The 21,652-nt window shown below is 42.6% G+C and overlaps 1 protein-coding gene across 3 annotated transcripts in view; it reads right to left on the reverse strand.

The window, feature by feature from the left end:
* KIAA1671 (KIAA1671 ortholog) overlaps positions 1–21,652 on the reverse strand; it is a 66,568-nt gene that overhangs the window by 30,833 nt on the left and 14,083 nt on the right. For 2 of the 3 annotated variants that reach the window (XM_063172826.1, XM_063172827.1), the window contains 5 exons: positions 15,324–15,451; positions 13,440–15,060; positions 12,768–12,861; positions 8,185–11,361; positions 7,308–7,430 (listed from right to left, as the gene is read on the reverse strand). In XM_063172826.1, coding sequence (XP_063028896.1) covers positions 7,308–7,430; positions 8,185–11,361; positions 12,768–12,861; positions 13,440–15,007 — 4,962 coding nt within the window. In that variant the 5' untranslated portion in view covers positions 15,008–15,060; positions 15,324–15,451. Of the gene's footprint in view, positions 1–2,883; positions 3,098–7,307; positions 7,431–8,184; positions 11,362–12,767; positions 12,862–13,439; positions 15,061–15,323; positions 15,452–21,652 lie in introns of those variants that run through there. The other variant, XM_063172829.1, reaches the window with a different exon arrangement.

Below are 21,652 nucleotides of genomic sequence, written 5' to 3' on the forward strand. Positions count from 1 at the left end.
CCCTGAGAGCAGGGATAACCCCCTTGAGAGCAGGGATAGCCCCCTTCAGAGCAGGGATAACACCCCTGAGAGCAGGGATAACACCCCTGAGAGCAGGGATAACACCCCTGAGAGCAGGGATAACCCCCCCTCAGAGCAGGATGAGCATCCTCAGTGGCTCCACACAATAATTTCAGTTTCCTTCCATCACCAACCCACCTCCTCTCACACTGACACGTCAGGACAGTGGTTATTAACCAGCTGCTGCTTCCTTCAGAGTCACCTGACAAAACACATCAAAACTACTCTTTAAAGGCAGCAACCAAATTCTTGTCAAAACAAACTGTAAATCTTATTTCTTCCTTAAAACCCCCAATTTTCTTTTGATTTTGCAATTGTTCAGTTCATGACTATCAATAAAGATCTTTTTAAACCATCACAGTGCTGCAGAGGAACGTTTTATTTAAAACAAGCATTTGCTTTGAGTGCTTTCAGGATTAGCATTTCTTTGCTGTTTGAAAAATGACAAGTGCCAGATTGGGGGAAAAAAAAAACCCCAGTCCATCAGGACTGGTACCATCATGGGCAGGAGATCCACCACCACATCCATTCCAGAAAGCCAAAACTGAGCAGTGAACCAGAGAAAGAATTGCTGACAACTAATAAGAACCACCAAAGCAGTTCAGTAGAGGTTGTGTTCATCAGGAAGCCAAAAAACCCTGGTTCTTGGACAAAGGGCATTGGAACAGGAAAGCCCAGAGCTGTGGCTGCACACCTGGCGTGACCAGTCTGACCCTGTGACTGATGCAAGACCACAGAGTTGCACCTACAGGGCAAGCCAGACCTAAAGATGTCCTGGGCCAACTGCAGCAGAGCTCCTCACCAGCTGGTATCTGGTGGTGGATACCCCATGCACAATGGAAAATACTCAAATGTAGACAAGCTGTGGGGAAAAAAAATGTTTCGCTGGACAGAAAGACATTTCTCAGAAACCCAGAGGTGTCACCCACCCACAGGACACAGATGTGTGGTGGTCACAGCATTGCACACGGGCTGGGGCAGACCACAGAGCCTGCTGTGCTCAGAAAATGCTGTTTGTCACAGCCAGACACATCCTGCCCAGAGATCAGGAGAGCAATCAGCAAGGAATTAGCAAAGAGCTGGCGCTGAGTGATGTCCCACAACTCCACCACTGCAGAGTAAAGCAAAGACACAGCACAGCAGAGGGAACCCAACAGTTCCCCCTTTAAAAGCAGATTTTTGTTATAGTATTTTTTAATTAAGAGTTGTAGCTTCTTCAGGTATGTCTGCCTAATGAATAAAGCATCTTAGCTCCCCAAGACAGATTAAATAACACTTGACAACCAACCCCAGCATCTCTGGTTACTCCTGACTGTAAGTAGAGAGAACAGATAAGTATCTCCTCAGTAGCCTCCAGCTGCAACAGCAGCACAGAAAGTGACAGAAGGCACAATTGTGCATGTCCCTTAAATTTCTTTTTTTAACGTCATGAATATCAGAGCTGTCATTCTAATATTTTCTTGCAGTAAATCAGGAAGTGTGCATGAATGAAAGTGAGTAAGGAATGCTCCAGGGCCCCTAAAAGAGAATATACACCCAGAAAAATACAACATTCTGCTCTGTTACAGCCTAGAACTGCACAATACCGGAGCCCACCATCCCAGGCACCTTCTGGACTGATCCAAAGTTTGGGTTGGGTTTGGGATTTTCCCCCTGGCCTTATGGAAAATCCCATGTCAAAGCAAGAGCAGGGACAGAGCTCTTTCACATTTCTCACACTGACAAACCATGAAAAACATCCATCCCCTGCTTGCACTAATGACTAATTTTTTAGTTTGCAATTTAAAGGAGGCTTTTCTCTTAAAAATGCATCTGGTCAAATAAAAAAAAACCTGAATTAATGTCCAAGCACTTCCATGTTCTATGCTACTACAGCCTCCAGCAGGAAAAGGTTTTCAATAAAATCCCCAGTTCTTCAAGCACAATTTTCCCTCCCAGCTGCAAGAAATTCACTGTGGGCAATCTCACCTCACAGCTGATCAAAGGACATACAGGCAAGGATTGCAAAACTCCAAATGAGAGAAGGAAACTCTTTGCTACAGTTTTAAAACGTAGCAGCAAACAGCTAACATGAAAAGGTCTGGTGCTGATCACACGCTGAATTGACAGCTGAAAAAATGAAGATCAATGCAAACTACAACAAGCAAATGAAACCTGATCTTTGATGAGTACGGGAGAAATTAAAACATTAATTAGTTCAAAGCAGTACAGTATTTATTCATAAAGGCTTTTCAGCTGAAATTCATGTTTTATAAATGTGAAAGTTTCAGACACACAGCAGCCCCTGTGCAAAGCTGGCAGGGCAGCACAGTCAGAGCCTGCTAAAAAGAGCTTTTCGTGACAGACAGCCCTGAGGAGTGTTGGAAGAGGAAGTGCTCACTGAGACATCGAAAGCCATGAAGAGTCAAATTAAAAACAAGAAAGGAACTGTAAAATGACACATTCCTAAAGCTGTTTTCCTGGAATAGCAGTGCCTGTACCAGCAGCAGGGCAGGAGGGTTCTGGGGCAGCAACCCCAGAGCCAGGCAGAGCTTTTACACAAAGAGGGATGAATATTCCTAACACACACTAAACTAAACCACAACTCCCATGGTTCTGCATAAACAAGGAAGAAATGTCAATTCCTGAAAGGGTTTTCCAAGGCACATTCGGGTAGCCGACAGTTTGGAGTATTAGAAATAAAACAGCCTTTCTCACCCAAAACAAATCCTGAGTTTCATGTTAGTACTCAAAAAGGAACTGCTGAGGAAAGCTCCAGCACATAGGAGCACTCCCAGGATTTCTGAAAAGAGTGGAAACAGCCAGCTCTGGGAGCACACTTACCCACAGATACTGCAGGAACTTCAGCAGACGTGGACAGTAATAATACTCCATTTTCCACAGCTCCGAGTTAACGCCAACCCATCCCTGCTGCAGGCAGCTCCCGGGCTCTCCCCGCCTCCAGCACCAGTTAAAAGCAGAGTGGAGCAATTAAAAGCAGCATGAATAATGTAATAATGTTCTGAGTGTGTCTGGCCCCACGTCACCACCACCACCACCACCAGGAGCTGGGGCTCCTCAGGAGCAGTCGCACACAGCACGTGACTTAACCACTTGTTATTGAGCAGCCCACTGCTCCCAGCTCCGTAATCTGGAGTGGAATTAGTGACAGGACTTTGGGTTTTGCAGCAAAGGCCCTGCAGGAGGAAAGGGAAGCTCTAAAACCCCTCAGTTATGAAACGCTCTGAACGGCGGCGGGGCCGCTCGCTGACCTTGTTTTGGGTGATGTGCAGGAAAAGACAAAAACCCACACATGTAACAAGAGGAGCTGCTGTTTTTATGTTCTTTCAATATAAAAATGCCTTTTGTGAAGGAGAAGAAATAGACACAACCAAGTAACTTTTTATACAGCCCTGGAATGTTCCCAGGGAACGAAAACTGCCAAAAAAGGAAGAAAGCCCAGGCAGAGCTTTACCCACCCCCGGGTCGTCCTCCTCGGGCTGGGTCTAAAATAGAGAGTGGTGGAGTTGTTGGACATCAGCAGTGGGTGGTTTGTGAAGAGCAAAAATGGGAATTGTAACACTGTTTCATTTTTACTTACATCCGTTTTTGATAGGAAAAGGAAAGATAAGTGACAGGAGCCTATCCAAGGAGGGCAGCCTGTCCCCTCCCAGCACTGCTCCAGCTCTCACCCTTCCCAGGGAGGGACAAGGTTGAGAGGACACAAAACAGCCTCCAAGATGCTCATTGAAATTTTGATACTTCAAGAAAACTACCTCTCACTTTTCTAATCATCACCTATGAATTCCTGTACAGTTCAACCAAAGTATTTTGATTTTCTTCCAGGTTGCGTCAGTTTTTGGGGTAGCAGAACAACTCAAGATGGGGTTCAGAAGAAACGAAGCTCCAGTATCAGAGGCTTTATACAATGCAGAAAAAGAGAAGGTGTGGTTTTCAGTGGGCAGGAGACAGACCTGTCATGGGCAGAACTGAAAACAACTGGTGAACTGTGACAAGCCAAACCATAAATTCATCTGCACATGTTTATAAAATATTTATCTTCTCTCCCTTGCACTTCATTTCCAAGATATTTTAGGAGTCAGCTCATGATTTTCTTCAACAAATCCTTCTCCACCCACACATCTCAGTCTCATATAAATGCATCTTTCTATGGAGACCATTAGAGAGATTTTCCTCCCTAAATGACAAAAAAACCCCAGACTTTAATATAAAATAAATAAATAATATGTTGAGAGACTTCAAAATAACTCCTACACCAGTTCTAGTAGCAGTGCTCTGTTCTAACTCCCCAAAGCAGCACTACAGCTGCTCCATTTCCATCTGAAGGTGCAATTCCTCCAGCCCCACAGCACGGATGCAGTTCCTTTATTTGGAGGATGAGTCCCAGCACACATTCCTCAGGTTTTCATTCCCAACACTGTTATCAGCCTGGATGACTCAATCAGGAATCCGGGCTTGTGACTGAACGTCAGCTCTGATGGCATCACACAATTTATGGAAGCGCCTCCTGAGCTCTGTGGCTGCCCCTGGAAGGGCAGGTGGGGCTCTGAGAGGGAACAGCCCCACATCCAACCACAGGTACCAGCCCAGAGAGGGTCTGATTGCTCAGGGCTCACACCTGTCCCTTCACCTGCATTCCAGGCCCAAAGGAAAAGATCCCTACAAGGCCCAGGCTCTGAGATTTGCAGATGAAACAGTGAGAGAAATCCCTCACTGTCCAAAGCACAAAACTAAATTTTTATATCTACTCTGTGATGCAGCAGGGCTAAAAGAGAGGGAAATACCAGCCATAGTTAAACCACAGATGACAACAGTCTAGCAGTGATGCTAAAATCTTTATAAAAGCCTTCCTTTGTTTTTTAATCAATACAAACTTAAAACAGCTGAACAGTGTGATCTAGATGAGTGTTAAATCTCCAAAGTACCATCCTTTGCAATTTCAAACACCAATCCCATATTACCACTTCAGTATTTTGCAACGGTTGATTTCAAAGTCATCCTATGTAATGTTCTAAAAGCCTAATTACAAGCAGATTCTCTGGAATATAATCACAAATAAATGACTTCTCCAGAGGTAAATTATACTACTGAACCTTGCTTCCATTTGGAATTGTCTATATCCATAAGAACCTACCTCATCAGCTGTCCTGGAAAATGCCATTCAAGCAGTTGTTTACTATCACAGACAGATGTGGAATAGTGCAACAAATTGATTCTGCAAACTCATTTGGCAAATATAAAAGGCTATCAATATCAGTTCTTCACTGCTTTAGTGGTGAATGTGAACCAAAAAGAATTGTTTATTCTACAACAAGACTTGTCACTTTGACCACTCAGTCTCACCAAAACAATACCAATATACCCTCACTGACCAGCAATGTGGACTGGAGAATATATTCTGTCACTAAGCCACAAGGAAAAATAAGAAACGTCCCAACCACACAGACCAGAAACTGCTCAAAGCAAACAGCAGCAGGATGCCACATTTCCATCTAATCTCCCTTTCAAGGGAAATACAGACTGCATTAGGGTTTCTGGGAAATAGGGGATTCAACGGTGGCTCCCGTGGCTCTTTCCTGACCCCTCGTGTCTGCCCAGCTCACACAGCTCGGATGTGTCTCCAGCAGAGGGGAGTGTTGGAACGTGCTGACAGAACTGGGAACTGCGGCTCCGCACCCAAAATCTCTGTGCTCTCCAAGGAAAACAAAGCCATAACCTTGGTGCAGAAGAAACGGTTTGGTTTTACATAATCCTCTGCAGTACCTCTGTGAGGCTTTGGAAAAGATCAGTGTTGTGTTTTCCACCTTCCAAATGCAGTCAAAGCCCTTTCCATGCACTCACTCACACTTTACACCCAGGAGGAGCAGGCTGCCCTTTGGTTCCCCAGCACAACAATCACAGCCCAAGGAGCCTTTCCAAAGCAACACAAAGGAGCAAAGCACTTGGATCCTCCTGAATTCCACACAGGTCAGCTTTCTCTTTTCATGGAGTTGAGTCTCCCTTTCCAACCTTCCCTTCCTGTCTCAGGCTACACTTGGTGAAGCTGAAGGATTATCCTGAGTAACCTCCCAAACAACAATGAAGTTGGAGAAAACAGCTGTATTTATCTGAGCACAGTTCAGTTATCCCAGCACTACTTCTGTCCCACTTTTCCTACCTGGCCAACACCACCTTTATATATTTGCACTATAAGCTGATAGCACATAACTTTTAGGGGTTGGATAAATGCCCATTCTGTCAATAACCCAGATTCCCCAAGATGAACCATGCTAAGAATGAGAAAGAAAAAGGGACATCAGCCCTTGGATACCTTCCATGAAGCTTAAAGACCAGAACTGAAGAACAATCTGAGCCCACTTTCAAAACTCCAATTAGGAAATTTGTTTATAAAATCCTTATAGGTTTAGGTGGTCTCTTTTTCTTTGCGAGAAGGAAAGAAACCACTGAGTTTCTTTTCTTTTTTATGTCTTTGTGTGTTCTCTGCTAAAGAGCTGCAAAGAGCAGAGTGAGCCATGACAGAACAGGGCAGAGCAGCACCTCACTGCAGAGTGTGCTGGCAGAGACAGGACAGGGGAGGTGTGACCTTGGGACCACATCCTTCAGTCTCCACTTTCCAAATCCTTTACTTCCCTCAGAAAACGTTGATATTTCATTTATTGCCCATCTTTTGGAACATCCAGACCGTTGTTTCTTATTTCAGAACAACAGTTGGATGTAGGATGCTATTTCACAACATAAAATTTCTGAGGGTTAAAGTCAGGATATTCTGAAACTGAGGAGAACAGCACCCAACAACATCAAGCAGGAATTCACCTCAACAATTTGTGTGTTAGAGAAAAATCAAACCACCCAAAATGTCAGCTGTGATCTTTCCCAGAAACACTTCTCTGTGTGCTGCTGACAGAAAGACAATTAAACCCATCATTTCTCAGAGACACACTTCTATTTGTCTGCACAAGCTGAGAAAACAACAAAAACCGTAATGCTCTAGAGCCATCTTGAGTTCAGGATGGAAATTCCTCACTCAGAAAGCAAACTGAACAAGCTGCAAGGCTGAGGCTTGGTGTTGGAAGCTTTGGCAGGGAGCACTGGGGTGGGATCCCAGGGAGGGGAGCCTCACCAATTCAACCCCCAGCAAATGCTTCTCTGCTTGGCAGACTCATCCTTCTAGCACAGCCCTTTGCAAAAAGGAAAACAGAGCTGCAGCTCCCTGATCCCACCCCAAATCATCCTCCAGGGTCACATACCAAACCAAAATCTGATCTCTTCTCCTTGTAGAAACTGTGGTGGCTCCTCTGTGCAGACACTGAGGAAAAGTCTGTTCCCTCTGTTTTGTCTGAGCTCTGCTTGCTCCACTCTTTCCTGGGAGCCTGTAAAATACAGTTATGAATGTGATTAAGTATACATGCATATTCACATACATATATACATATTTTATATATATATAAAATGCCTTTTGGGGAAAAAAAAACAAAACCAGAGGAAACTCAAAGCTGAAAACACAAAATGGAAAAACATTATAGTCATGAACATCTTACACTTTAATCATAAAATTATAGGACCATTAAGGTCTTTTCCAACTAAATCCAACCTCTGGATTTCATTCACATGTCACTGTATGAAGGGAATCTCTTGCCTTTCACCCCGGGCAGGAAAGCAGTGGAGTTTCACAGACAAATGGAGGCCATTCACCCATTAAAAATAAAAATAAAATTTGCTTCTTTCCGATAAAGACAAAAAACAAAGAGAGGTCCAAAAAGATCACTGCTGACAACTCGTAAAATAAACCCAAATTACTTCTTTTCAAGTAAATATAAAATTGCAGAGTTAACAATTTGACCTCCCAGGTTCACAGCATTACAAAAATAATAAGCACACTTTTTAAAGCTTTTTCAAGCTCTCCACAAAAACACCAATAAGTATTTCTAGACTTGAAGCAATGAGGTCATCTAGTGCAATAGCTGCTGCTCAAGAAAAGAGAACCCAAAAAGAAATGAACTCCAGTGAAAAGTCTGGATCTGCTGCCTTGCTGCAGAGTGCTGAGAAGTGCTGCAAGGACACAGCAAAACACTTAATAAAGAAAAGTTCAGTTACATGACACACTTGGCTACCATTTGAAAATACCTTTTTATCCTCATGGAAGAATGGCTCTGACTGAGCTGCCACCTTGTGTTTCCACGAGTTATCCACACTTTCCAAGGGGAAGCTTGGCCTGGATCGATGCAGGTCCTTCCTTGCCCTCAGATCCTGCACGAGGGGCAGGCTGTCCCTCCCTTGGCGGCATTTCTCCGAGTAGGATCGCCTGAGATCCGCGGGGACAGTCCCAAACCCAGACATGTACCCCTTCCAGTCAGCCCTGCTTTTGAAAGAGTCACCCTCACACATTTTACTTGAGCTGTCTCTGCTTCTTAGTGTAGAGCTCCTCACGATGTTTTTGCTCCAATCGCCCTCTGGAGACACCTCCATGAATTGTTCTTTTGTCACCAACTTCTTCTGCAAGAGCCCATCATCAGCCTTTAGGGACAGCTTGGAGGCCAGATTGACTTCCAGCCTCTGCTCTGTACTCACTGCATTTATGGGCTGTACCTTTTCAATTACAAATTTTGCACCCTGGTTTCTGGAGGTTAAGTTCACCTCCTCGTCCTCATCAACAATGAATGTTTTCTTCCTAGCAAATTCCACAGGTGAATTTACAAACTTCTCTGGGAAAATGCTGCTGGGGTTTCCCCAGTAAGGAGGGCTGACCTTTCTGTCTTTGGACTTCTGCTTATCAAATTCAGGGCTCCGTAGTTCCAGTTTCTCTTTGCTCTTCTCATTTAGGATTAGTTTTTCTGGCCTATGCTGCTCTTCTGCACGTTCACCTGGTTTGTTATTAACTGAATAGTGGTCTGATCCACTCTTCCACTCATTCCAGCTGTAGGTAAGAGTCATCCTCTCCGACACATTTCTTTTGTTCTTTGATCTCTCCCAACTCAGTGAGCCGAGATCTTCAGAAAGCTTCTCCTGAACTTTACTGGCCTTTGCTGATTCTTCTTTATATTCTGCCATAAGCGCGTCAATATCGAGAATTTGGGATCTGTACCCATCCTCAGCCTTCCTCCCAGGCAGACCAGAATTATTGTCACTCCTTTTCTGGTGGCCCAGCTCGCTGTCCTTACACACCTGTGCAGAACGTGGTGGGGATCGGGGCTCGTGGTAAGAGGAGATTTTCCTTCTGCCACTCTTGAGATCAGCCTGTTGATCCTGTTTTAACAGCAAAGCATCAACATCTATAATTTTCTCTTTAGAATGATCCAGACCTTTTTCGTGATGCTGTTGGTTATCTTTCCTAGACACATGAAAATTACCAAATGCAACATTTTTGGAGAAAACGGCATCTTTTTCATCTTCTTTGACCCAATCCTTGCTAATACGTGCTTCCCAGGAGTCTTCTCTACAAGTTGAACTTGTCACATTTTTATTTGGTTGCTGCAATAAAGGTTTGGACCTTCCAGGAAAAACAGGGTCCAGATTAATTGCTGCTGTGTCACTTGAACTAGAAACCGTATTAATTTCACTTGCACTGGGAGCACCAACAAAGCTTTTCTCTTTTTTGATACCAGGAATCTGATAAGTCACTGCAAAATAAGTTGCCTTTGGCTCAAAGACAGAACTCTGATGTTTTGTGTAATCATCAGGACTGCCAAGAACAGCTTGGTTAGCCTCACTCCCCTCCACCCCATCTTTGATATTTTTGCTTCTCTTTTTAAGTAAATTTTCATTCAATTGCAATGAATCTGTCCGGCTCAGCTTCTTGATATTTTCAGGATTGAGCCACACAACTTCTTCCACCTTGAGTGACTCCTGAGGCAAGGTCCTCCTCCTCCACCTTTCAGAAATCTTCAAGTCAGAAACGCTACTTCTGCTTCTCCTGACTTTCTCTTCTGGATCTGCTCCTCGGAGTTTCTCGTTGTTTTCTGTACAAGCCAAGTTGAAGTCTTGCTCTTTGCAATTGAAGTCCAGACTTTTCCTCAACCCAAAGGCCCCAGATTCCTCTTTAGTAACATTCAGTCCTTTTGTATCAGGGCTACTGGAAGATTTAAAATAATGCCCACTTGCCAGCACTGAAGTCTGAGCCCCGTGTTTATTGACACTTGTGGAAGTCACTTCACGATCCAAGTTGGTTCGGAATTCATGGATGTCTGTCCCACCTGCCCTGAAACTCCTTTTCTCAGAAGAGCATTTCACAACATTAATCCTCTCTGATTTATCTACAGAAGACACTTCACTCTTATCACCTTTAATTTCAGCATGTAGCTTGCTGACTTTCTCACTCATTCCCAAACCTTTACTTTTGTTTGTGGAGTAAGGTATCTTCTCAGTTATGAATAGTGGCTCAGGATCAGTTTTATCAGAGTCTCTTTTCTGTTCAGGTAAAGTGCATTCACTGGAGAGAAAACCAGCAGGTTCTCTCAACACAGCCTTGCTTGTGAGAACTTTTGCCTCTCTGGCTTCTGAAGTAACATTATCTTCTTTCAAGTAAAGAGTGTGACTACTTGTCTTAACAGACTGCCCTATAGGTACAACGTCCTCATCAGTTTTATTCTCTTTCACAGATGATTTTCTAGTTCTGAGTGTCATGGCCTTTTTCTCAGGAGCCATTGTGATGGCTTCACTAAGAGCCCTTTCACCACAAGTCTGAAAGATTTCATACCTGGGCTCTATTCTTTGGTAAATTTGAGAATCTTCTGCATTTTTGGGAGAGGGTTTATCACTCTTCTCAACCAAAGATTTTTCTAAGACAATACTCGGACTCATTTTCTTGTCTTCACTTGAGGAAGCTGGTTTTGGACTTTTCTCTACATGTGCTGGATGTTTTGATGGATCAGGCTGCTTGTGATGCTCCTTTGCAGTGGTGCTTTCCTCCCCTTCTCCCATCCACGAGTGTCTGCTGTGCCCTGAAAGCCCCAGGTCCTGCTTTGCCTCGGGCTCCTGGCTCCTTTTTGGCGCAGGATCAGCCCCAGAATGCTCAGCCACAACGCTGTGCTTCTGCACATTGTGCTCAAACAAGGTGGCCCTGACAGTTTTAATGAAGGGCTTTTCCAGAAGAGCTGGGTTTAATTTCTTTTCAAAGCTGCTTGTGAATGAGACAGAACTCTCAGTCTGCTGTGAGAAATGCTGACCATCTCCAAGGAAGCTCCCTTTCCTCTCCAGCTGATCAGGTTTATTGGTTATCTTTAAAACCTGACGGGATTTCCAAGGCTTCCCAGGAGCAAACGCCTCGGTAAAATCTGTGCCATGGGTGAGCTTCAGCTCCTTGCTCTGGAACAACAAAATCCAACAGTTATCTTCAGTTTATTAAAAAAAAAAAAAAGTTAATAACATTTATTTTAACTTACTTGCACCTACTTTGTGCAACAAGAGCCTGTACAAGTCAAACACATCCACATTCTCTGAACACAAACTCCACTGAGACCAAGGTAACCTAAGGGAATGTGTAGCTCCAGCTCCTGAATCTTGATTTTTACAGAATTATCTCACTAATAACCAGCAAGATGGTCAAACTGCAAGGAACACGAAGATCTGAGTAAATATCACAGCTGGAGATGCTCAGCTACGAGAAATGTTAAGATGAGCCGAAGTAAAAAAGGAAAGATGGAAATTAATATTTATTACCAATCCTTCACTATTATCTACTCACAGGAAATACAAACAACTTCCTAAAGGATGGTATTTTTAATAGCACTTGCTGAAAAAGCACAGCATGTAAATAATAAAGGGAACCAGAACACTAGAGATCTTACAGGAGTTCAATCTTTTATTCAAGTCTTAAAATTTAAAATTTAAATTCCCTCAAGAGTTGACTTAAGATTGTCTTAAAAAAAAACCTAAAGAACATCAGAAAATTAACATTAAATGTATTTATAAATGAAGATTTTGAAGTCTGAACTATATTCTTCAGGGAATTTCTTTAATCCTACTTTATTGTCAAATTCTGAAAACAGCACTTCCATTAATGAAAGATTTTCCTTTTAAAACAAATCGCTCTCCTTGAAAATAACACTGAACTACAGAAACTTTGCACCTGTAGCTTTTCCTTACCACATATTCCTATCTCGGACAGGAAAAAAGCCATAAGAACTCATTACAAATACCCTTAAACTACATTAAATCTCCTCTACCAAGAACTGTCACCAGAGAAATTCTGTTTTGCAACACTGAAGTGTTGCTTAGAAACAGAGAGAGCCTAAAGCTTCCACAGCAAATCCCCATTTTCCCTGGAACACTTTGTTGTCTGAACTGCTCAGGTAAATGTTGCTGAGGAGCCTGACCAAGGTCCAGGCTGGGATTTATCAGCAGCTGGGAAATGGATGCAGGAAAGCACAATCTTAATGCTCTGCTTGGAGAAAATAAAGAATAATCACTGTAGCACAAACCCACCACAGCCACAGGCACTTCATCAGGGTTTCATGGATCAGAAATCCCTTAAAAACAGAGCACAAAATATTCTTCCCTCTCTACCACTCTTACACTGAGCAGTGTGCACACAGAGCTGCACAAACTCAGCTGACACAACACCCCTGAACTTTTCTCTGCACGTCCTAAAGACAAACTCACACCAGCAAATCCACTGGGGTTGTGTCAGCCCTAATAATCCCCATACCCATTAAAAAGTCACTGGTTGATAAAGCCACGCACAACAGGACCTTGCAGAGCCAGTTCCTTACTTTTGGATTTTCCTGCAGGTCGTGGATCGAGTCAGCTCCAGCCTCCCCAGGTTTCTCAAGCTTTGCTTCACCCCCTGATGTTGGACTTGAAAACCTAAAACAAAGGATTGTGTTGGTCAATGAGCAGGGTGGTTTCTTACCAAAGCAGGCTGGTAGAAACTATCCATCAAATTACATTTCCTAAAGAAGAAATATCACTATTTCATAGGAAATGATTGTATTTGGTGGTTAAATTGTATCTAGACCACAGGAATTCCCAAAATATTAATATATTAACTATTACTATTAATACAACAGTATTAATTATTGTTAATATAAATAATACTGTTAATAATGCATCTTTGATAACAGAGGATTTACAATAGAGGATAATCAATTAATAACAGAGGATTTAGATATGCATAACAAGCTAGAATATCTCTCATTGACTGTTACAGTGACATGCAAAGGTCACGGTATTGACAGCTTCATTTTTTTTCAGCTGCTGTCAGAATATATTTAATTTTCTCTTTTTCGGATTAAAAAAGGCAGGAAAGGAGCTTAAGAATAATACTAAAAAAATCACATTAAGTGGAAGCAAAATGATCAAGCTTTTTTTACTGGACTGAGAGAGCAAGTTTTACTGAACAACAAGAAGCCAAGAGGATTAAAGAGAATTTCTCTGTAACCTACATCTTGGTTAAGTCTGCAGAGAGCGGCCGTGACTGCAGCGAGCGGCGCAGATTTCCTCCCTTCACCTCAGGATTTTCTGTTGTCAGCTCCTTGATCCTCTGCTGGATGGTCACACACCTGTTTTCCTTCTCTGGGAGAAACTCTGGATCCACTGTGGCACTGGGATTTTCTGATGTAAACAAACTAATGTGTTTTTTAACACTACCTCTTAAGATATTATTCTCTTTTTCTGAGGAAGCTGCAGGACTTTCACAACCCAGGAACGTGTATGTTTCCTTCTGATCTGGTCTTTTCCCCCCTTTATTAGTTCTGTTTTCACTGGTTGTTTCAGGGCTTCTTTCAGGACCATGCAAGTTAATTATTATTTCTGGTTTTGTCTCAATTTGTTCACTTTTCGATTTAAGTTTAGTTTCCCATGTGTATTTCCCATTATTCAGGATGCCAATGTCCTGACTACTGCATTTCAGATTTGTTTTAGAAGAACTGCTTTTATTCAATTCAGCTTCTTCATGTTTTGGCCCCGTTTCAGACTGATCATGACTACCCACATCAGTAAAAGCAATTATGGATACATTCTCCTTGCTTTCATGGGATGAACCAGCCTTTTTGCAAGAAGAAAGATCTTTATGTTCAAACTTAGCCGTCAGGTCCATGGACAAAGGCCTTGGTTTTCTAACCCCAGATTTCTCTGTAGGAGATTTTTCCTCAGAAGTTTCCACAGCGTGATGCTTTTGATCTCTTAATGATTCCAGAAAAATAGCAGACACTGGTCTATGCTTTGCCCTTTGCTGGACATCCACAGAGAAATCAACTTTATTGTTGAGCTTATTTACATCATCATTGTTCTTCTCCCCTGGATGAACCTCACGAGCGTCTTTCTTTTCACTGGTTTTCAGGGAGTTCCAGGATTCTGGTCTGAGACTGGAGGAAAATGACATGTGCCTATGGAGAGCTCCATCAGGATTCCTGGGTGGCTCTGCTGGTTTCACAGAGCCCTGCAGGTCCTTGCTTTGCAGAGCAGTGAATCCCCTGCGTTCCTGAGCCCTTTTCTCCGGGACCTTGGTCTGCTCAGGGCCCCCCGGCTCAAACAGAATGACTGTGTTGGCACTGGGGCCTGTGTAAAATGTCACATTTGTCACCATGTCACTGCCAGCCTGATTTTCAGTGTCAATGGCTTTCTGGTCCACTAAGGGAGGGACATTGCCACTCAACACCTTCACAGAGGACGTTTCCTCAGTGGCCTTTCTCACCATGCTGCTGGATCTGAACGCTGGGACGGGCGCTTTGACGTTTGCAAAAGTATCTGAGGATTTCTCTTTACAAAAAGGCTTTGGGAAAAGTCTGGGCCTTGACCCCAGCGAGGGCATGGTTGCAGATCTCAAGGAATTCCCAAATTTCTTGCTCTCTTCCAGAGTCAGGGATGCTGAGGCCTCCTTTGCCTTGTTGCTGGCATCTGAAAGCACACTGACATACACACGCTGTGCCTTCTCCTCAGCCCTGAGCTCAGCTAGGTCAGGGACCGCCGTCAAAGACGCCAAAGTAGAATTTATTTCTACTCTTGTTGCCATCGTTGGAATTAGACATTCAACAGAAGTGAAAAACTCCAGCAAGGAAAGAGAATCTGCAAAAAAAAAAAGGAGAAAAATGCAAGTATTGATGTAGAGTCAGCATGAACATCAAATAACATCATTCTCACATAAATTCACAAGGAAGCAAACTCAGATTAAGGTGCCTTTCAGATATGCTGATCACAGAGTTTATCATACTGAAAGACATAGTGTTCCTTCTCTAAAAAGCAAGAAACACCATTATTTACTGACTTGGCCCAACAACCAAATACAATGGAAATAAAAATATCCTACAAATTTCCACGCTCCCACTTACCATAATTTCCTGCTGCAACCAATCCATAGGGCCTGAATTCTTTCTCATAGTGACAACAAGAACTTGGTCACCAAGGGCACATTAAGGACAGGGAATGTGATCACTCCAGCGACACTGCCAGACCTCACCTGCAAATAAAATAATCCAATTCAGGTGTGGCACATACCCAGACAATGCCAGGTGGGACAAAAATCCAGAGCATTCTAAGGAGAAAAAGCTGGCTCACAAGAAAAAGTGACCTCATGCAACTGTAAAAAGCAGAAGAATGTTTATTTTTCAAACAGCCATTAAAAAAATCAACAAGAAATTACCAATTAAAGGTGTAACTGAAAGGTGAAGGGAGAATAACTCAGCACAACAGACACACCAAATCTGAGCTGTTAAAACCACATTTAGGTAAGACTGTTTGCATATTCAACTGCTGTCAATCACTGGTTAAACACAGAGCTTTGCATTACTGTAATCTCAATTACTGTAATTTACTTTCTATTGTAAAGCTCTTTTCTGGGGCAGCAGTCCGTGAAGTGCTACCTGAGCAGCTGACCTGCAAACGGCTGATTTTCCATCAAAATGGAACTTTTACCATGACAAAGCAGTTTTGTACCTCGCTAGCAAAGGCAGGAGAAGAGCTTTGGCTTTAATTATATTCTTACTGCAGAGAAGTGGGAAAACCAGCAGTAATTAGAATTTCAGCTACAAGAAGTAACCTGAATCCTTCCTAACAGAAGTATATTTAAACTCGTAGCAGATGCAGGCAGCTATGTAAGGTTAGATTATTTTTTTTCCTTCAAAAGCTGTCATACTCTTCATTTTTAGAAAACTCACACTGTACTTCATAACCAGGGGCCCAAATGTGTGTTGCCACCCTCTTGTCTCTTCTGGGCAGCCTTTGAAGGGGCAGTTTTGGACTCCTCTCACTGGAGCCTATATTTGTGTGAATTTACCATGAAAATAAACTTATTTGTAGATTCTGTGGAAAACAGAGCTTCATGCTTGTGATTATAAAAAAAAAAAAAACCCCAACCAGGATTTTCAGGATCTTGCTTTCCTGAGCCTGCAGTCTGTAGAAGTGGTTATTTCACCTTCAGCTTCCCTTGACCAGACTTAGCCCACACTGGCACTGAAGTTGCAGGGATTTATTTCTGTCCCTGCTTGTGCTCCCTGTCTCAGGCAGGAGAATGAACTCCACTCACCTTGTCCGTTCCCTTTCATCTTCCAATCCACTTGGAGTTCTGTCTCAACCACTTATCCCTGATGCCATCCCCCTCCTCCCCAGCCCACGACCTCGTCCTTCCAAAATAGCCACTAACCCAATCAGCTAATCCACATCAAGCTGCCCCTTCCACCATCTCACAGATCTCCATGAAATCTTCCTCCCTCTCTCCCACTCCTTGCTCTAAGAAACACCACCAAAATCCGATTAAAGTGCTCTCACATTCCAAGGATGCAAAGGTTTGGGAGGTGCTGTAAAAGGAAACTCGCTGGAATGAGGCTGAAGCTCACAGGCAACATTGCAAAGGGAAAAATTCAGCTGTGAAAATAGCATCGGTCTTGCAGTAGCTGAGAATAAATTCTCTCCTATCATTCTGTAGTCGCTGTTTCTCTGGAAAAGAAGAAGGGGGCACAGAGCTTCTTAAATGGACTAAAACTTGATCCTCAATGGAACGCAGGGCAGTGAATTTACAATGTGGGACGTAATCCCTGGTAACAGAGTACAACTTGCTTCTCCAGCAAATATTCCTAACACAAAATTCACCCCTTCCTCAGTTTCTTTACACTCCAGCTTTAAAGGTCTCCATTTTCCCCTATATCATCTACCCAAGTCAGTTTCCATGTTTTAAATTCAGATACCCTATAACACATACGTGGCCCCAAACAGACAAGCGTTGGAAAAATAACAAAAATTTAGTGGAAAAAATAATCACCCAATTTTGAAAATTATAAAGCTCCTTGATACAATTACACTTGATAAAGAGGAATCATGCCATCAATGCCAAGTGTAACATACACTAGACACTGTGTCTCAGTTTTGAAACATATCTTGTTTTAGATAAACCTGCTTCTTTCATAATAAAATACCTCTAGTCCAGTTGGCAACGTACAAAATTTGGGGCAATTTATAAAGATCAACTGTAAATTGTACTGCAGGAGGATTTCAGATGCTATTAATATTTAGTAATTCTACTGTAATCGTACTACTACAGTTGTAAATCCCTCACCATCAGCTACACCATGTCATTGCCTCCCTGACCTCAGCCGAGCTGCCCATGATGCCCCTTCATGTCCCCATCCTGTGTGGCAGAATCTCAAAGCCACCTTGTCCCCATTTTTGGGCACCTTGTCCCCATTTTTGGGCACATTATCCCCATTTCTGGGCACTGCTTCTCTCCATGCCTCCCAAGCAGTGCCCACGCTCCCCTTGGCTGTGGCAGGCGCATTCTGCACACAAATGAAATTATAAATGGCACTGAAGTGTCTCTCCAAATCCTCCTGCTTTTATCAGAAAGGCTGGCATGCGAAGGCCTGGCTCTTCCCTGCTGCTCCTCTTCCTCAGCTTCCAAACACCTGTGAATGAGATTTTTTTATTTTTCCTGGGCCAAGCTGAGCCACCACAGGGTGCCACAGAGATGCAAAATGCAAACACCGCTCCAGGCCCCTTCAAATCTTAATGCCTCATGTATTGCCTGCATTTTTAATTAAAAATCACGACAAAAAATCATCAACAATTTCTCTGTAAGAAATCAAAACTGGATTATTCACTTCACAGGGTTATTTTTGCAGAAGATCATTTGGGAAGGGCTTCACCCCAAACACGCCCTCAGTTTGGCACTTGCCCACCCACCACACACACACACAACTATTATTTACATCACTGCTAATTCCTTTAAGCCTATTAAGGCAACAGCAACAGCCTGCAGATAATTTTTCCACCATGAATCACGTGACTGTTGCCAACTTCCTCGCTCAGAAACAAGAATGTTTTAAATGACACAAAGCAAAATTATCTATAATCTGGCCCTGAACCTCGCAGCAGATAAACAAGTCCATCTGTCTTCTCTAAGGGTGGAAAGCATAAAAATTCCCCTAAGAAAATGTCTCTGCTATTAAAAAACCCAAACAAACAAAAAACAAAACCAAATATGTTTATGACATGGAGATCAAGCAGAAAGCCTGGCTCCAGCAGCAAATACCCACTAAAAATACTCCATAGAAAATTACCTAATAAACATGAAGTTTTTCTTCTTTATATGCAACTTTATCAGCAAATCTGCTTCCAGTATAAAAAATTTACTCCCTTATTGTGTAGATACACAAAGAATTTTGTATAATAACATATATTAGCAGCTCCTGAAGACATGGCTTTGTCCATGACTGGGAGGTTGGGACTGGATGATCTCTAAAGACTCTTCCACCCCAAACCAGTCTGGGATTCCATGATTCTGTGCATTCCCCATGCCACAGGAGCTACTGGAAGCAATGACCATAAACCAAGGTTTATTTCATCCCTCCTACAAAAGGTTGCCCCACTGTCTAAAATGATTCAGTCTTTACAAACATTTTTCTTCTCTCCTTTCTCCTTCCTGCCCTCACTGACCGAACCCTGGGGTCAGTCTGCAGCAATCCCTGTCTGTTCTCCCCAGAAATCCTCCTTCTGCTGCTTCCTGCCCTTGGAGAGGTGCTGATTGGATTAAATAAGAATTAACAGAGCAGATCCCATCACTTACTGTGCACGTACGAGTGTGAGTGATGACAAGAATATAACTTACTACAGTGCAACAGAAATAACACAAAAAACCTTATTCTGAAACTTTCATAACCAAGTAGATCATGAAACTAATTCAGTAAAAAGCAGGCTTTTTCTATTTTTGGGTTTAAGCCTGATTCAGGTTATTATTCACTGCAGTGGGATCCATCCCTAGTATTTAAGAGGACATTCAGGGTCTCTTAAAGGGAGAGATTATCAAAAATACTTTCATAATGGCTCTAGTTTTTAATTTGCCTGGCTAAGTTTATTCACAAATTAAAAACAGCTAATAAAATGCATTTAAATTATATTTTCCCAGATTCACAGTAACTCAGTTCTGCTTCTCAATAATGAAAACTAGAAGGCTGAGAATTAAAACTACATATTCCAAATCTCACAAGCCAGATAGATCTGCAAAGCCCCACAGACCACTGATATTAGAATTCCAAAGTATTGCAAAATTCAAAATATCCTTCCTCCATTTCCCATGTCCAAGTCTCTTGGAAATCTTTAGTCCTTCTCTTTTACAAGAAGAACTAAGCGCTGCTCTTTTGGACATTCCAGTCCAGTCCCAACCCAAGGATGAAAGACTCCACTCTGACATTTCCTCCCACTGCAGAAAAGATTAGCATTTTGTTAAATAAAGTGTCCGTCCTATAAATAGCAGCATTTACAAGCACTTGTAAATCTCTAATTGCTCCTGCCAGTACAATTGCATAACGATCATCACCTGCCAGAGCTTCACCCCCATGCAGCTGCACTCAAGAGCTGCAACATTTCCAACCATTCTTTCCATTAAGCGCTGCCACCTCAATCCCACGGTGAGAACTTTACACCTTGTATTTTAATCTCCATGCCGCAAAGATTGGTTAAAATGTTAACAAATTATAGAATAGCAGTTTCAGTAATTCGAGCTGGCCCCATAGAGGCTGTAATAGTTATTTAGTAAAGCAAAAATTCGATGTTAAATACACTGGAATGGCCAGTATGAATTTAAATCGCGTTCCTGATGTAGCTGGACAATCAGCTGAAACAGGGATTCAGGAAAGCACAGAGAGGATGGGCAGGCCCTGGCACAGGGTGCCCCATCCCTAGAAGTGTCCAAGGCCAGGCTGGACACAGCTTGGAACAACCTGGGCTAATGGAAGCTGTCCCTGACTCTCCCAACATAAATCAGTTTGGGATTCTGTGATTAATTTATGGTAGAGCAGGATTCAACAGCAAAATGCTGCTGCGTGTAACCAGGACAGAATGCATCATGATGGCTGTGGGGCACAGGGAGTCATCCTCCAAATTTCCTTGAATTTATGAGACAGATGTGTCTGGAGAGAATGATGCGGGTAAAAAATTACATGTAATAATCTGCTTCCACAGCTGTCAGTCTGTGCTATTTTCATAAAAATGAGTGTGTCTCACATATAAAACATAACCCACCAGGATTAATGTACAAAAAGGGCAGATTGCTCCAATTCTTTCTAGAAAACAGCTTCGGAATATTACCCTTTAGAAAGGAATCATTTGCTACCATAGATTTAGTATCAAGTACCCATTTTTTGGGTATCCACCTACAAAAATTTCTGCACTGGGTTTAGGGGCAATGATCACTGCTCTACAAACAACTCAGGCCAACACCTTGGTCAAGATTTTGTCCAAGCCAGGTCTTGGCTGGAGATTTTCCTCTTTGTACACTGTGTTCTACTCAAGAGATCCCTCAAGAGCACAGGGACTGACAGAACACGTTTGGCATTTCCTCTGACCTGCACAACTGCCTCATCACACCCCAACCTTCCACCATTTCCTTCTCCCCAACCCTCTCATTGACAGTTTCAGAGGAAACTCTCTTCCCTTTCCAGATTCACAGTAGGCTTAATTTGTTTTGAAACTCCCTCGAGTCTCAGGTAGGGAAAAAAACCCAACCAAAGGAAATTACATTAAATGTTGGTGAATCACCAGTTTTTTGGTACCAGAAGCTGCATATCCTCACTCTCCCGTGTGAATCATCTTTTACTTCCAGCATTCCACACAAGGGATTCCACCCAGCTCATTACTGGGTGGGTATTTTCAGAAAGTCCAATTCTCTTGGCAGTTGAAATAAGGAATAAAAGCAAAATCCTGATTTCTGCCAGCTAAGGATGACATTCTGCAGCAAAACATGAATTATGGGATAAGGCTGAAGTGAGGCTAAAAGTGTGTTTGTGCAGAAGGTGGGTATTCCCAGCAGAATGCTGTTCTGTTTGCTTCTCTCATCAAACCTTTGCTTTTGTGGTCAGCTTCAACTCCTGCTAATGTTCTTTTAGCTTTCATCCTTGCAAATGCTTTTAAACCACAATCAAGACCTGCAAATAACCTCCCCATGCAGTTCAGCAAGAAAAAAAAAAAAAGACATTCCAGAAACAACTGCATTGCGTGCCAGATAAAATATTAATAATCAGGTTTGGCTACAAGCAAGAAAAACTGACTGTGGAACTGAAAAAAGATTAATAAGTCAAATTAAGGCTCTTCCAGGAAGATGTTTGGTTGTTTCAGGGAGGATTTTATTCTATCTGCAGCTCCCAAAGGTCAAAGGGGTCATGTCCTGGACACA

The sequence above is a fragment of the Melospiza melodia genome, chromosome 20 (assembly GCF_035770615.1).
Source record: "Melospiza melodia melodia isolate bMelMel2 chromosome 20, bMelMel2.pri, whole genome shotgun sequence".
In the NCBI taxonomy this organism is placed as follows: domain Eukaryota; kingdom Metazoa; phylum Chordata; class Aves; order Passeriformes; family Passerellidae; genus Melospiza; species Melospiza melodia.